General features: G+C 35.0%; 2 protein-coding genes across 2 annotated transcripts; both read right to left on the reverse strand.

The window, feature by feature from the left end:
- Positions 1 to 434: 434 nt before the first annotated feature.
- On the reverse strand, positions 435 to 1060 carry LOC142644332 (uncharacterized). Its single transcript, XM_075818968.1, has 2 exons — positions 820 to 1060; positions 435 to 685 (listed from the first exon to the last, which is right to left on the reverse strand). The coding sequence occupies exons 1-2, from the start codon at positions 1058 to 1060 to the stop codon at positions 435 to 437; spliced, it is 492 nt and encodes a 163-aa protein (XP_075675083.1).
- A 9074-nt stretch (positions 1061 to 10134) lies between these two features.
- On the reverse strand, positions 10135 to 12726 carry LOC142642676 (uncharacterized). The gene is made up of 3 exons (XM_075817079.1): positions 12507 to 12726; positions 10846 to 11289; positions 10135 to 10651 (listed from the first exon to the last, which is right to left on the reverse strand). The coding sequence occupies exons 1-3, from the start codon at positions 12684 to 12686 to the stop codon at positions 10604 to 10606; spliced, it is 672 nt and encodes a 223-aa protein (XP_075673194.1). The 5' UTR covers positions 12687 to 12726; the 3' UTR covers positions 10135 to 10603.
- Positions 12727 to 13069: the final 343 nt, after the last annotated feature.

Consider the following 13069-nt stretch of genomic DNA (forward strand, 5'->3'; position numbering starts at 1 on the left):
ATAACATTGTCTATAAAGACAGGGAAGGAAAAAAAAAATCACCTGATTTAGAATGTGACTCATAATCTTTACAATGAGCAATCAATCCCTTAATATTTACTCAAAATTACAAATAGTCTCCAAGTGATTTAAAATAATTTCAGTCAAATTAATCACCTTTTATCTTCCCTTCTAAGACTTAAATTCATTTAAATCCTTAAATAATATTAAAAATTCTAAACTCCTTTAATCTAATAATAATAATCATAACAATATAGGCTATTTGTAATTTTAAGTGAAGTTGAAGGATTGATTGCTCAGTTTCAAAATTTAGGTGACACATCATAAATTAGGTGATAGTTTAGAGTATTGTTTTGTAATTTATATATATAAAAAAAATACTATCATTATTTGCTAAAGCACAACTAACGTAAAAAGATAGAGTAGCAAGTACATCAGCCGAATTCTGGTATCACAAAGAACTTCATGGTTCCATTTATGCAATCAAAGCCATTGCGCTCACCGCAAGCAAAGTAGTGAGGCTGCGATGTTTTCAGCACAAACTGAAAGCCCTCCCCAGCTCCTTGTGTCGTATTTCCCGCAATTTTGGCATTTTTCAGGTCACATTTAATGAAGCTCTGGAGGTTTGGTAGCAAGTAAACACTGTGAGGAAATGTTTTTGGAGTCGGGGGATCATATTTGAAAACTGCAATTAACCCAAACAAAATAAATTCACACATTTTTCATGTTCCTTAAGGATCCAAATTGATAATTTATGATTACATAGAGTGGAGATGAAGTTCAAACTTAGAACAAGTAGCAATGGCAAAGTATGCTCACCTAGAGTGTCGTTTAGGTAGAAAGGGCCATGCTTGAAAGCCCAATCAGTGTAGTTAAAGCCGAAGCTCCAGTGGTTGGAGCCACCGACGATGATCTTCTTGGAAGTTTGTTCATTATTGGGATGATAAGGGCCACGGTAAAGCCTATTCCCGAATTGCCAACCCCTGTTGGCCGTGCTAACTGCCATTGTGGAAGCAGTTAGCAGCATTAGCATGAGTCCTTGTGCAATTGTGAAACCCATAGTATGATTTGCAACTTAGAAAAGATACTAGCTGGCTAGAGAGTGAAATAATTAAGAGGGTGAGACACAAAAAAATGAATTTTACCAATGGGTTTCGTTAGTGATAAATATCTATTTAAATAATTTCATCTCTTAACCATTTTTAGGTGACTTATACCCGTTTAAGGAATTTCACCACTTGGCTTCGTCAGTGATTTACATCCAATTAAAGAATTTTATCATTTAGCTATTTTTAGGTGATTTACATCCATTTAAGGAATTTTATCATTTGGCTTCGTCAATAATTTACATCCAGTTAAGAAATTTTATCACTTAGCCATTTTTAGATGATTTACATTCATTTAAAGAATTATATCACTCGACTTCGTTAGTGATTTACATCCACTTAAGGAATTTGTTGACTTAACCATTTTAAGGTGATTTACATCCATTTATGGAATTTTATCACTTGGCTTCATCAGTGATTTACATCCAACCATTTTTAGGTAATTTACATCCATTTAAGGAATTTTATCACTTGGCTTCGTCAGTGATTTACATCCAATTGAGGAATTTTATCTCTTGTCCATTTTTAGGTTATTTACATCCATTTAAGAAATTTTATCACTTGGCTTTGTCACCACATACTCATACACAGTTTTCAAAAATAAGATTACTTTCATGATTACAACAATGATTTGTCTTTAATGATGATACCTCTTCAAATGCTCAGTGTTCCATGGACGTGGCAGTCTTTTCCTGTCCATCAATTCTAGGTGGTAGCTCCCTTGTCTCGAGTAGTGGATGACCTTGTAAGGCCCATCCTGAGTCATTTGTTGCTGGTGTGATTCTGCGTAGAAAGAGATCTCCTATGTTGAGTCTTTTGAGCTTTACTCTCTTGTTGTAATATTCAGTCATCTTTTGTTGGTACTTGGCCATTTTCTTTAGATGCTTCTTCCCTTGTTTCGTCCAGGCAGTTCAGGTTGACCTCAGTTGATTGTCGTTGCTACCTCCTTGAAAGAATTCTCTTCTCATGTTGGTGATTCCTACCTTGGCAGGTATTAATGCTTTAGTGCCATAGGTGAGCTTGAATGGTGTCTCTCTAGTTGAGATTCTAGCAGTGGTTCTATAGGTCCACATGATATTTGGTAATTCATTTGGTCATGCACCCTTTGCCCCCTCCAATTGAACTTTGATGATCTTTAGCAACGTTCGATTTGTCACTTTTGTCTGTTTGTTGGCTTGTGTGTGTCTTGGTGAAGAGAATTGGTTCTTGATCCCGAGTCTTGAACAAAAGCTCCTGAATTCTTGGCTGTCAAATTGACGACCATTGTTTGATATGATCGTCCTTGGTACGTCGAATTTGCAAACTATATTTTTCCACACGAAACTTTAGACCTTCGCCCTCGTGATTGTTGATAAAGCTTCTGCTTCCACCTATTTAGTGAAATAATCAATTGCAACTAACAAAAAATTTAACTGTTTTTTACCTTGAGGTAGGGGGCCCATGATATGTATTTCCCATTGAGCAAAGGGCCATAGGAAGGTTATGACTGTCATCTTTTCTCCGGGGACACGCTGAACATTCTTGAACATTTGGCATCTATTGCATTTTTCGACATATTCCTTTGCGTCCTTTTGCATGGTGGGCCAATAGTAACCCGTTCTGATAATTTTGCTAATCAGGGACCTTGGGCCTGTGTGGTCTACACAGATTCCTTCATGGACATCTTCCAAGATGTATTTGGCTTCGTCTTCCTTGATGCACCTCAGGTAGGGCATGGAAAAGCCCATTTTATACAGAGTGTCATTTAGGAATGTGAACCTAGTCGCTCGCTTCCTGACCTTCCTAGCTTCGTTTGTGTCTACTAGGAGGCGTCCATCTCGGAGGAAAGAGAGGATTGGACTCATCTAACCATTCTGGTTTTGAATCGCGAAAGTGTGGAGTTCTTTAATACTTGGATGTCTTTGCACTTCCACTTTCAAATTGGGCGAATCTGCTCCTACCTCAAACGATGCTTACCTTGCTACCTTGTTTGCTTTTGAGTTCTAGCTCTGGGGGACTTGTGTGAAGTCAACTTGGTAGAATTCTTAGAGCAGTTGGTTTGTTAGCTTGAGGTATTTTTGCATCTTGCCTTCTTTCGCTTCGTATTCTCCCCTTATTTGCCCTATTACCTACTTGGAGTCACTTTTGAGGAGTATGTTCTGGCTCCCAAGGCCTTCCCGATCTTGAGTCCTGTCAGTACGGTTTCATATTCTGCTTCATTGTTGGTGGTAGGGAATTGAAGCCGTACTCCATACTTGAGGATTTCTCCTTCGGGAGTGTTGATGACGACCCCAACTCCTCCTCTTTTCCGAACTGACGAGCCATTTGCTAGGATTGTCCATCTCTTTCCTCATGTTCCTAAGGAGATCTGAATTTTTTTCATCTGAAGAGTTTGGTTGTCGATAGTCATCTCTCCTGTGGCTGTCTTCATCATTGTTCCTGTTAGTTCTAACCCTTGTGAGTGAACGATTTTCTTCCTGTTGTAGTTGTAACCTTATCTCTTGGTTTTGTCTGGTGAGTTCTTCTACGCTAGCTGTAAGTGTATGGATTTGCAAAACTAATGCTGCAGAGTCTTGCAGGGTATTGGACTCCATCTGGATGTTGGAACCAAATGGGACCACGATTTCAAACGAACGTCTGAATTTGTCATCCCCACAGATGGTGCCAAACTAATGATGCTGAGATCGTCAGTCGTTGGGTTCGTCCAGAGGGTTCCCAATATGAGCTTGTCCAAGTTCCTACAGGATTAGTGTAAAAGGAGAAACTTTCTTAGGTGGTTATTGGTGTGGAGCTGGCCACGGAGTCTCCGATGATAAAATTAGTGAATGGAGCTCACAGAATAGAGAGAACTTCCAATGAGAGTAAAATGATTAGTGTGTATAATGTCTAGTGTTTGGTAGAGTCTATAAATAGGCTCTTCTTCTTACTAGCCGTTGGCCTTCTTTAATGGGGACTTGAAGGCCTTTTTGGTAAAGTTTCAGGCCTGCTTAATGTAGCCTTAATAGAAGTTACAACGGTCTCCTCGTTGACATGTAACCATTGGAATATTAAATAGCTGTTCTTCTGGCGCTTCATCTTCGTCCAGGCTGGCGCTTTTGGACAAGTGTAATTATTTGGTTTATCAACGGGTATACGTGTGATGCACAAACCCCACGTAAAAAATACAATGCAATTCAGAAATTTGACCAAACTGTCTCTAACCCTATTATTACAAAGATTTTATTTATTTCTTTCTTTTTTCCAGATATATTGGTAGGATACTCGGATCATTCAATATTGCTGTCATAAGCATGAACCTAGATTTGATGATTGTGATGTGGCAAAAAGAATAGAGATAAGAGATGAGTTTGTGAATGAATTTTGATATTAAAAAAAAAAAAAAAACAAAGTTCATCCTCTAAGCTTGCTTTTAATTTTGGTCTATAAAGTTTTAAATTTGAATTTATATTCTAATGCTTTAAAATTTTAACGTTGTAATGTTACGTCCACAACTTTTTAAATCATAATAAATCTTAGGCGACAGGCTATTATTGGTTATAATATGAAGTTACAATTGACATCAATTTTTTTACCCATAAATAATAATGTTTGTCACATAAAATTTATTTTGAAAATATTCTTTGAATGTTATACTTGCATGATTCCATCTATTCATGTTAGTGACATGGCCATCCCAAATAAGCTAGATATAAATTGTGACAGTTGGTCTAATATAACTATGCTAACAATTATGGTTCAACTAAGTTAGGAGATAGAGTTGAATGTTTGATATCATGAGTGTGGTTTTAAATGGTATCAGTGTTCGTATTTCTAGCATGGACTTTGGAGTTAGAGAGCGAACCCATCTTGTCCTTGATGTGCTCTCCACCACATCACAATATTTATTGTGGTTGCTATTGTTCATCTTGCAGTTGGTTCTATAGGCAGCCCAACATGCAAAGACATGGTCTTCTACTCCTCTCTATTACACATCTAGAGGACATCGTTTTCTCTCTCGACAGCATCTTGGTTTTTTATTTATTTTTTTAAATGCACATTTGTTAAATTTATTGCATCACAATAACAAAAATTAGGTTAAGAAGTAAAATAATATATATTTTTCTAAAATAAAATACACAAGTATGAACAATTTGCATTCTCTACTAAAGAATATTATTTCAAGAATTTTTTAGGAGTTAACAAAATTAAATAATGATCATATTTAATTTATATAGGAATTATAAATGTATTTAATATTTTAAAATGTCTCCATACATATACATGAGTTACAAGCTAGTTTTTATAAAAAAAAAATATATTATGAAAGTAGGATGTTAGGAACTGGAGAGAAGCTAAAAAATGCAGCTAACAAACCTAACTTGGGCTTGACTGCTGAATTAGTAAATTAATAGGAGTGAGCTATATATGTATAGCCAATTAGAATTAGTCGTAAAATGCCTTAATGTGAACAATAACCATTGTCGTTGCTTAGCCTTATTTTCCTTTTAGTCTTTATTTGGAGATAGAGAAACCCTTGAAGAAGTCTTATCGTTGGAGTATTGGAGAGGTTGACTCTCTTGAAGAAGTCACAAGTCATTAAATCAATCATTAATAAGGCTTTAAAGTTTAAAATATCATACCTAAGAAAAAATACGGCTACTGGCTTAATTTATTTATTATAAAAATTAATAATACATTATACATAGTACTTGGCTTGAATGAGTGATATTTAGTGCATTGAACTTGTCGAGATGAAGATACGTAACTAAAAGTAGATACTTGTTTTCATCGTGATGAGTCTAGTATAACTAGACATTGGATCCAAGCTTTATTCTATTATATAAGATTCATAATGTTTTCGCAGATGCTACACAGGTATGGGAACAATTCTTATCAATAATGTCTTATGTTAAATGTTGAAGGTATACTTGTATGTAAAATGGAGTTAAAAAATAACAAATGTAAATTTCAGACCAATATCTTTTCTATTAAAGAATTAATTAAAATATTTGAATACGTAAAAGTTTATATTGATTAAAGTTTTAAAATCATCACCTATAATTAACGAGTAACAAGTAATCTAATTTTCCACCAAAAAAAAAAAGTAATCTAATATTCTAGATAGCTTGACAATTAGGTAACAAAATCTTCTTGGAAGCTTCCATTTGCATTAACTTCAAGATAACTTGGATTGGTAGAGAAAGAAAACTATCCACAAAATATTGATAGGTACTATGTACGTATGTATTGTAAATTGTAATCACAAATGGTCCGCGTACAATTTTTCGACAGCCAACCAACTAAGAGATTTGTTTAGATTTGATACTTGGAATTTGGAAAATGAATTTGGCCCCGTTTGGTAGAGGAGTTTGAGTAATGTTGTTTATAGTTTTTTGAAATATTTGTGGGTGAAAATGTGTGTAAGGTTGTTTAAAAACTGAAAAATATGTATTTTAACTACTCTACCAAGTAGACCCGAAATTTCTTGGAAAAAGAACAATATACAACCAAGATCGTACGCAATTGGTTCATCAGTTGCTTTGCTATGGGATTTCAGTTTCGGGGTTGGAGTATAATATTGTAATATGAATAGAAATCATTTGTGTAATTTTTCGTGTTTCATTATATGTTTCATCGATCATGTGTTTAATTAACTTTTCTTATAAAATAATTAAAATTTAAAATGGCTCATTTGATTAATTATGGTATCTATTGGGTGCCAAAATTAACTTTAATGTCTCGTGTCATTTTTTCTTTCCTTTTCAATTTCCTTTTATTTTTTATTTTTTAATTTTTTTAGTAGAACTCTATACTCTATAAGAACCCCAGCCAATATCAAATTAGATCAATTAGGGGTGTCCACTGGTCGGTCTGGGTTGAGTTTGTGCCCAACTCGAGACCGACTTAATAGAATCGGGTTGAAGAAATCCTGACCTGCCGTCGACTGGTGAGGGAGTCGGATCGGTGCGGTCGGTTTTGCATCGGAAACACGGTTGGTTCGGTCGGAACTATCCACAGTGAAAAATCTAGCCAAAATAGTTGATTTTAGGTGAAAAAATTCCAAATCCGGCAGAGAACTCATAGGATTTGGTGAGATCTTGTTAGATCTAGTGAGATTTCACTAGATTTGGACGAAATATCACTAGGTCTACTTGATAAGTTGTCGAAATATGAAAATTTGTTGCTAGAATATGATAATTCGAAGTCAGAATCTAGAAATTTGAGGCTGGAATCTGGAAAATCTTGCTGGAATTTGGGAAAATCTCACTGAAATCTGGAATTTTTTTGCTAGAAATTCTTAGTACATCGGTCGGATTGGGTTTTTTTGGGTTTTGGGGAGGAAAACCGAGACCTACCCGCCAGAGTTGGTTTTTGGAACAAATAACCCGCCGCCGACTGGTGACTTGATCGGGTCGATTGGTTTTCAGGTTGGATTCGGTTAGATCCTTCGGGTGGGTCGGGTCGTCAGATTGGATGGACAGTCCTAAGATCAATAGATGTGTTGTGTATTTCGCTCATAATTTTTAAGCCTAGAATCGCTTAGCATTTTTAAGGAACTATTTTTTTAGACTGAAATTAAGCAAAACATATTTAGTCGAGATCCCTTTCATTATTAAGTGAATTGAAATTTTTCATGGATTTTAGAAAAATTCTCAAATTTTTCCCCAAATAACTGGATACCTAGTAAATTATAGAATCAAATATTAGATTGAGCTGTTCAATTTTTTTTTTGGATATTTACTATCCATTTGAGATTGTAGTAGGAACTAGGAAGTAGAGTTTTGACCATAATTTTTTTTTTTTTGAGATAAAAAATAGAGACTCTAAAACATTTTGAGAAGTGCTACCTTAACAATATTTTTATAACAAATCAGAAGTGGTAAATTGTCATTGATTCTAATTTGAACCAACCACTAAAATTACTTTTTTATCAATTGATAATAGTCAATAACAGCTTGTCATTTAGAATTTGTTGTAAAAATATTATGGATATAGTATTTCTCAAAAGTTTTTATTTTATTTTATTTTTATACAAGATAGAAATTTTACTCTATCTCAATCTAAGTGTATGTATGTAAAGCTCTCTCCTAGAGACTTGAATCGCGGCCCTTGCACGTCAAGAGTAGAGTAATTTTAATTGTAAAGTTTTTGTGAAAAAAAATCATTACGAATGATGTTATCACTGGGTAAAATACTGTTATAAAGCTCTTTAATAATTTCATATTCAATTGGTAACCAAACCAATAAAAAGCTTTCGATGTGAGAAATATAGAGAAGAAGACATTACAATATTACTACTAACTATTGATATTTTCTTTTATAAATATATTTTTTCATACTTGAATTCAAATAATCCAATTTATGGTTAATGTTTTGTTGTTGTCGTTAAGCATCATGTGTCTTTTTTAGGGTAAAAACCTATTAACCTAAATGGATCTTTAAAGAGTTTTAGGACAATTCTCTAAAATTGAGCTTTTCAAACCCCCTATAAAAGAGATAATTCTCTAAAAAAATCTGTTGAACTCCTTTACTTTGCCAATACATTGCATCGTCCAACCAGTCTTTTTATTTGACAACTATCACAACAATTTTAGATACTATGATAAATATTATAAATAAATCTTGAATTAATATAAATATATATAATTTTTTTTTCAGGTTGGATATTCAAATCATTTATATTTTTCTAAGGTAAATAGTTGCAATTAACACATTAATGGTACATTCCTTAATCTTACGAATCTTTTTTCTAACTTCTTAAGAAAGAAGCATCTTTAGATAATAAGATAACAAAGTAAATATGCTAGATAGAGTTCCACCAAATAGTAATAGTTTAGTCCCAAAATTTTGGGATAAACTATTAATTTCTAATATTATTTAATCAAGGTCAATCACTATATTAAGGAATGCAGAAATTGCTTCCTTATGCTTTATAGATCTTCTGAAGTTCTCTGGTCATGGTATGCACCCCTCCCTCCAGTATGTTTTTCCAAAAGAACACAAATGAGGTAATCTTTGTTTCTCTGTCTTTGATTTTTTTGGGATAAGTTATTCGTGCACTCTCATTCTATTCCTTGCTCTTACAAGGAAAGGAAATGCCACTTGAACTAGAACTCATCAATTCGAGACAGTGTTTGATAGAAAATCAAAAGAGAAAAGATCATGGCATGTGTGGCTGGCTTGCGGCAACAAGGGAGAAGTTTCATTAGCCTCCGGTTTCCATTGTGCTCCTTGCATAGATTTCATGCTGTGCATAGTAAACCTGGTATTTTTATTTGTAGAGATCATTTCTTCTACAGCCCTTTTGCTAAGAGGATTTGGCAAGTCAAGAAGGGATGTCTAGTGAAGAATCTGGACTAATGTTGGGAAAAGATTGTTCAATGGGGGATTGATAATTGGGAAGGAAAAAGTTTAAAGGTTCAACCAAAAGGTTGGCTCGGGCTGCTGCTGCTGTGTACCACCTCTAGCTCCAAATGAATGCTCGTGTATTGCCAAGATATCAAATCCCATGAGACTATCCTTTTACTCTAAACAGAGACCTCAAGGCCCAGATTGAGTTTGGAATGAGAGTAAAGAACTCTTAGTTAATAGAGTTCTCTATTGTAATCGGAGTATCAACTTTTCTGTCTTCAGAAATGATTGTGTAAGAGGTGATGGGTGTTACTTGGTCTGGTGTGTTGTGTTATGCAGTTGCTGGTCTTGAGCTCTGTAACTGGTGGGCAGCTACTTAGTTGCTTATGTTCCCTGTTGTAGGTTCTGGTTCCTTTATTAAAATTCAGTAATTAATCCCCCAAAAAATCAAGAGTTGTATCAGACAGTTATTCATATCTCACCTAAAGATGAAAAACAGCAAGATGGAGGACAAAAACATGTTCTCGAATTTGTCTCTCATTAACTAGGCTTTTTAGCTTCTAATTTCATCCATTATTCTAAGGCGAATGCTAATGGCCTCGTGAAACCAAGCTGAGGCTTGGACCAAGTCCCTCACAAATCAGCATAAACAGGCAGTTGATTCCATGACAAGCATATGCCTAGAGTAAAATCCAAGCAATGGAACACAAAGTAGTAGTAGTTAGAACTTTTAGCCCATTTACTATTGCCATTCCAAGAGAAATTGAGAATTACAATAATGACAAAACCAGCGCCATAAGTTCTTGCATAAATAATCTATAGGTACTTCAAAGGTCAAGATAAGAAAAATATGTATAATTAATTCTCTTACATTTTCCAGAACACATAAATATCCCTGCAACACCTGCCAGAATTCCTCATAAATAATGCAATTGTGTTCTACACCTTTGAAGCAAAATCCTTTTGAAACTGTGCATAATACAAGCATTGGTACACCAACTTCCTATATTCACAAAGAAGCAACTCTTGGGCTCCCTATAGGCTAATCAGTTTATAACAAAAATTTTCTTCTAGGTTGTTCAGTAAAAAACTAGCAGTAACTTTGCATGCCAAGTTAGCAAACTATACCACCATCATCAATCATGATCAAATTGAATGTCCATCAGCTAAAGTCTTCCCACATCTTTTCATCCAAGGCATACATTTGGGTCATCTTCATCAGAGTCGAACTCAACCTGCAAGCAATAATATGCATAAATCACTACATTTGACATCATGAAAAAGAAAATCATTAAAAAAAGAATTAATCAATTGATTTAATCAAAGTAGCATAAAATTATTTGTTCACTTCAGAATCTCAATACACCCTGTCAAATTTAGTACCAGCTAGCAGTATCAAGAATAATGCCACAAAAATATAGAGACTAACATGTTCATCTCTGAACCACTTCCCCTGACAATCACGCTTCCAACCTGCAGCTGTAAACTTTAGTTCCCTCTCTTGATGCTCTCGGAAATCCAAATGTGGCTGCACAACCACCTTGTCAGTGACTTCAATAGGACAAGGACTATTTTGATTCAGATTAGAATTCCCATCAGTAAGGCGATCCAAAACTAACTGTAAATTATGGTTGGCATTGCTGGAATTCTGCTGAGGAGTTATGTTGTTAAGTGTCTCCAAAGCCACATTTCTTGTCTGTTCAATCAATGGTTTCCCAACTGACCTAAATTTTTGATGGTAGGTATTACAGTTTGTGGTGCCAGTAGAAGAGTCTGACAATGCTACTCGCTTGTTTATCACGTCTTGTCTCATCAACTCTGTTTCCTTTAGCTTGGACTCTGCAGCTCGATGGCGTGATCCCTTGGTATGCATCTGCAATATGGATTTCCAACAGTTTAGGAAAGCAACTTTGGGAGAAAAGAAAAGGTCCCGGGGGGTTTGGGGGGTAGAAAATCCTCAACAGCACAATGCAACAGGTATATGAGAAGTATGTACACAAAGACGATCAATCAGTATGTGTTTGCACTTATTTTTAATTTATGCATCATTTTGATCGCACACTGCTTAGATTAGTCTTGGTATGTCTGGATCATGTAATTTGACCTCATCTCTAAAAGGCTACAGGTTCATACTTGCCTCAATGAAGAGGACTTTATTATTATGCCATGGTTACATTAGCTACGCTACCTTCATTGCGATGGTAATATAATGCAACAACTATGTCGATGCTAAGTTATAGTAATTGATGAAATGCAATGCCTTTCACCATGCTCAAGTATAATAAACTAATCTACTACTTAGCAATTAAATAAATAAAGTAATCAACTAATACCAATATCAATACTAAGATTTGCTATGAAATAACATTAGAACAATGCTTCTGGCACTAAGGAAATTGCTTATCATGTGAATAATTAGACAAAGTCACTACTACTGATAAAGGTGAAAATAATAAACTAACTACAATTCATAAAACTACTTACTTGCATCTACACCTTAAAAAAAATGACAAAGCAATATATTGGGATAGAGTGGAGGAGATGGGGATCAAACTCAAGACCTCCTACTTTGATACCATGTTAAGTTACCTACTGTCCAAAAGCTTAAGCTATTGGAACAAGGTAAATTTAATCATTTAATGACATACTTCTAATAGGATCCACTACAGATATATGTTGGGACATTCCCTAATACATGCAATTGACTTGGACTAATCTGTTAAGGATCCATAGCTGACCCCCAATTCATGACTAAAGGCGTACTTCTTGTTGTTGTAACAATATGACCATCTAGGAAAAACACACGTGAGTAGTAAGCAGCCTTATAACACCAACAGACTTATTTTAGATGGATCAGAGAGCCAAAATACAAGTTAAGAAAACGGTTTTTCACCTACTATTTCATCAGACATGACAACAGGCAGTGATTCAGATAGCTAGACTCATGCTTGGACATTGTCTGATCAATTGCATAGCTTAGAACAATTGTTACTATGTCCTTATCACCTTAAAAAAAAAACCCAAGAAAGAACACAAAGAAATAGTACAATAAATATTAGTAAAGTTGAGAATTGAAAGAAGGGTACGTACAGAGAGCATGAGAGGAGAATCGAGGATGGGAGAGTGGGAGCAAACAAGGCAGGCGTATTTGCCATTGGAGAGCTTCTTATAAGAAGACCCATCAACCAATTCTTCCAACAACAGATCATCCAATCTTCTCTTCCTGTGTTGTGCCTCTCTACCCCAGCTATCTCCTCCAAACACACTCATCTCTCTCTCTCTCTCTCTCCCAAGGTTTTGCAACTTGGCTTTACAGAAACACTTGATTAATTTCATATAAAAAAAAAACTATATGGGGGCCCATTAACAAAGCTACTGTTAAAGTTTTGGTAAGATGTATTTTTATTCACTCAAGGACTCAACTATATGGGGGCCCATTAAGGATCCAAGAGAGCTTGTCAAGAAGAGGCCCATACACTTGCAACTTGCAAGGTTTATGGCTGTTCGTATTAAGTTTGATTGTATTTGTATGATCTTCTAAAAAAAAAAAAAAAGTTTTGATTGTATGAAAAATGTTTGGTAAGAGGAATTGCCCATTTTACTGCCACTGTGTTATCATATAAAGCCTCTATTTATATTTAAGATTTTGATGG

This window comes from Castanea sativa, chromosome 7, assembly GCF_040712315.1.
Source record: "Castanea sativa cultivar Marrone di Chiusa Pesio chromosome 7, ASM4071231v1".
Lineage (NCBI taxonomy): Eukaryota > Viridiplantae > Streptophyta > Magnoliopsida > Fagales > Fagaceae > Castanea > Castanea sativa.

What these genes read in the sequence shown, in the direction of transcription:
- LOC142644332 (XM_075818968.1), bottom strand. Translation starts at nt 1,060, where the DNA reads ATGGGTTTCACAATTGCACAAGGACTCATGCTAATGCTGCTAACTGCT. An exon ending in CTACCTAAACGACACTCTAG is followed by an intron (nt 686 to 819) that starts GTGAGCATACTT and finishes GGTTAATTGCAG; the next exon opens with TTTTCAAATATGATCCCCCG.
- LOC142642676 (XM_075817079.1), bottom strand. Translation starts at nt 12,686, where the DNA reads ATGAGTGTGTTTGGAGGAGATAGCTGGGGTAGAGAGGCACAACACAGG. An exon ending in ATTCTCCTCTCATGCTCTCT is followed by an intron (nt 11,290 to 12,506) that starts GTACGTACCCTT and finishes TCCATATTGCAG; the next exon opens with ATGCATACCAAGGGATCACG. An exon ending in AGTGGTTCAGAGATGAACAT is followed by an intron (nt 10,652 to 10,845) that starts GTTAGTCTCTAT and finishes TATTGCTTGCAG; the next exon opens with GTTGAGTTCGACTCTGATGA.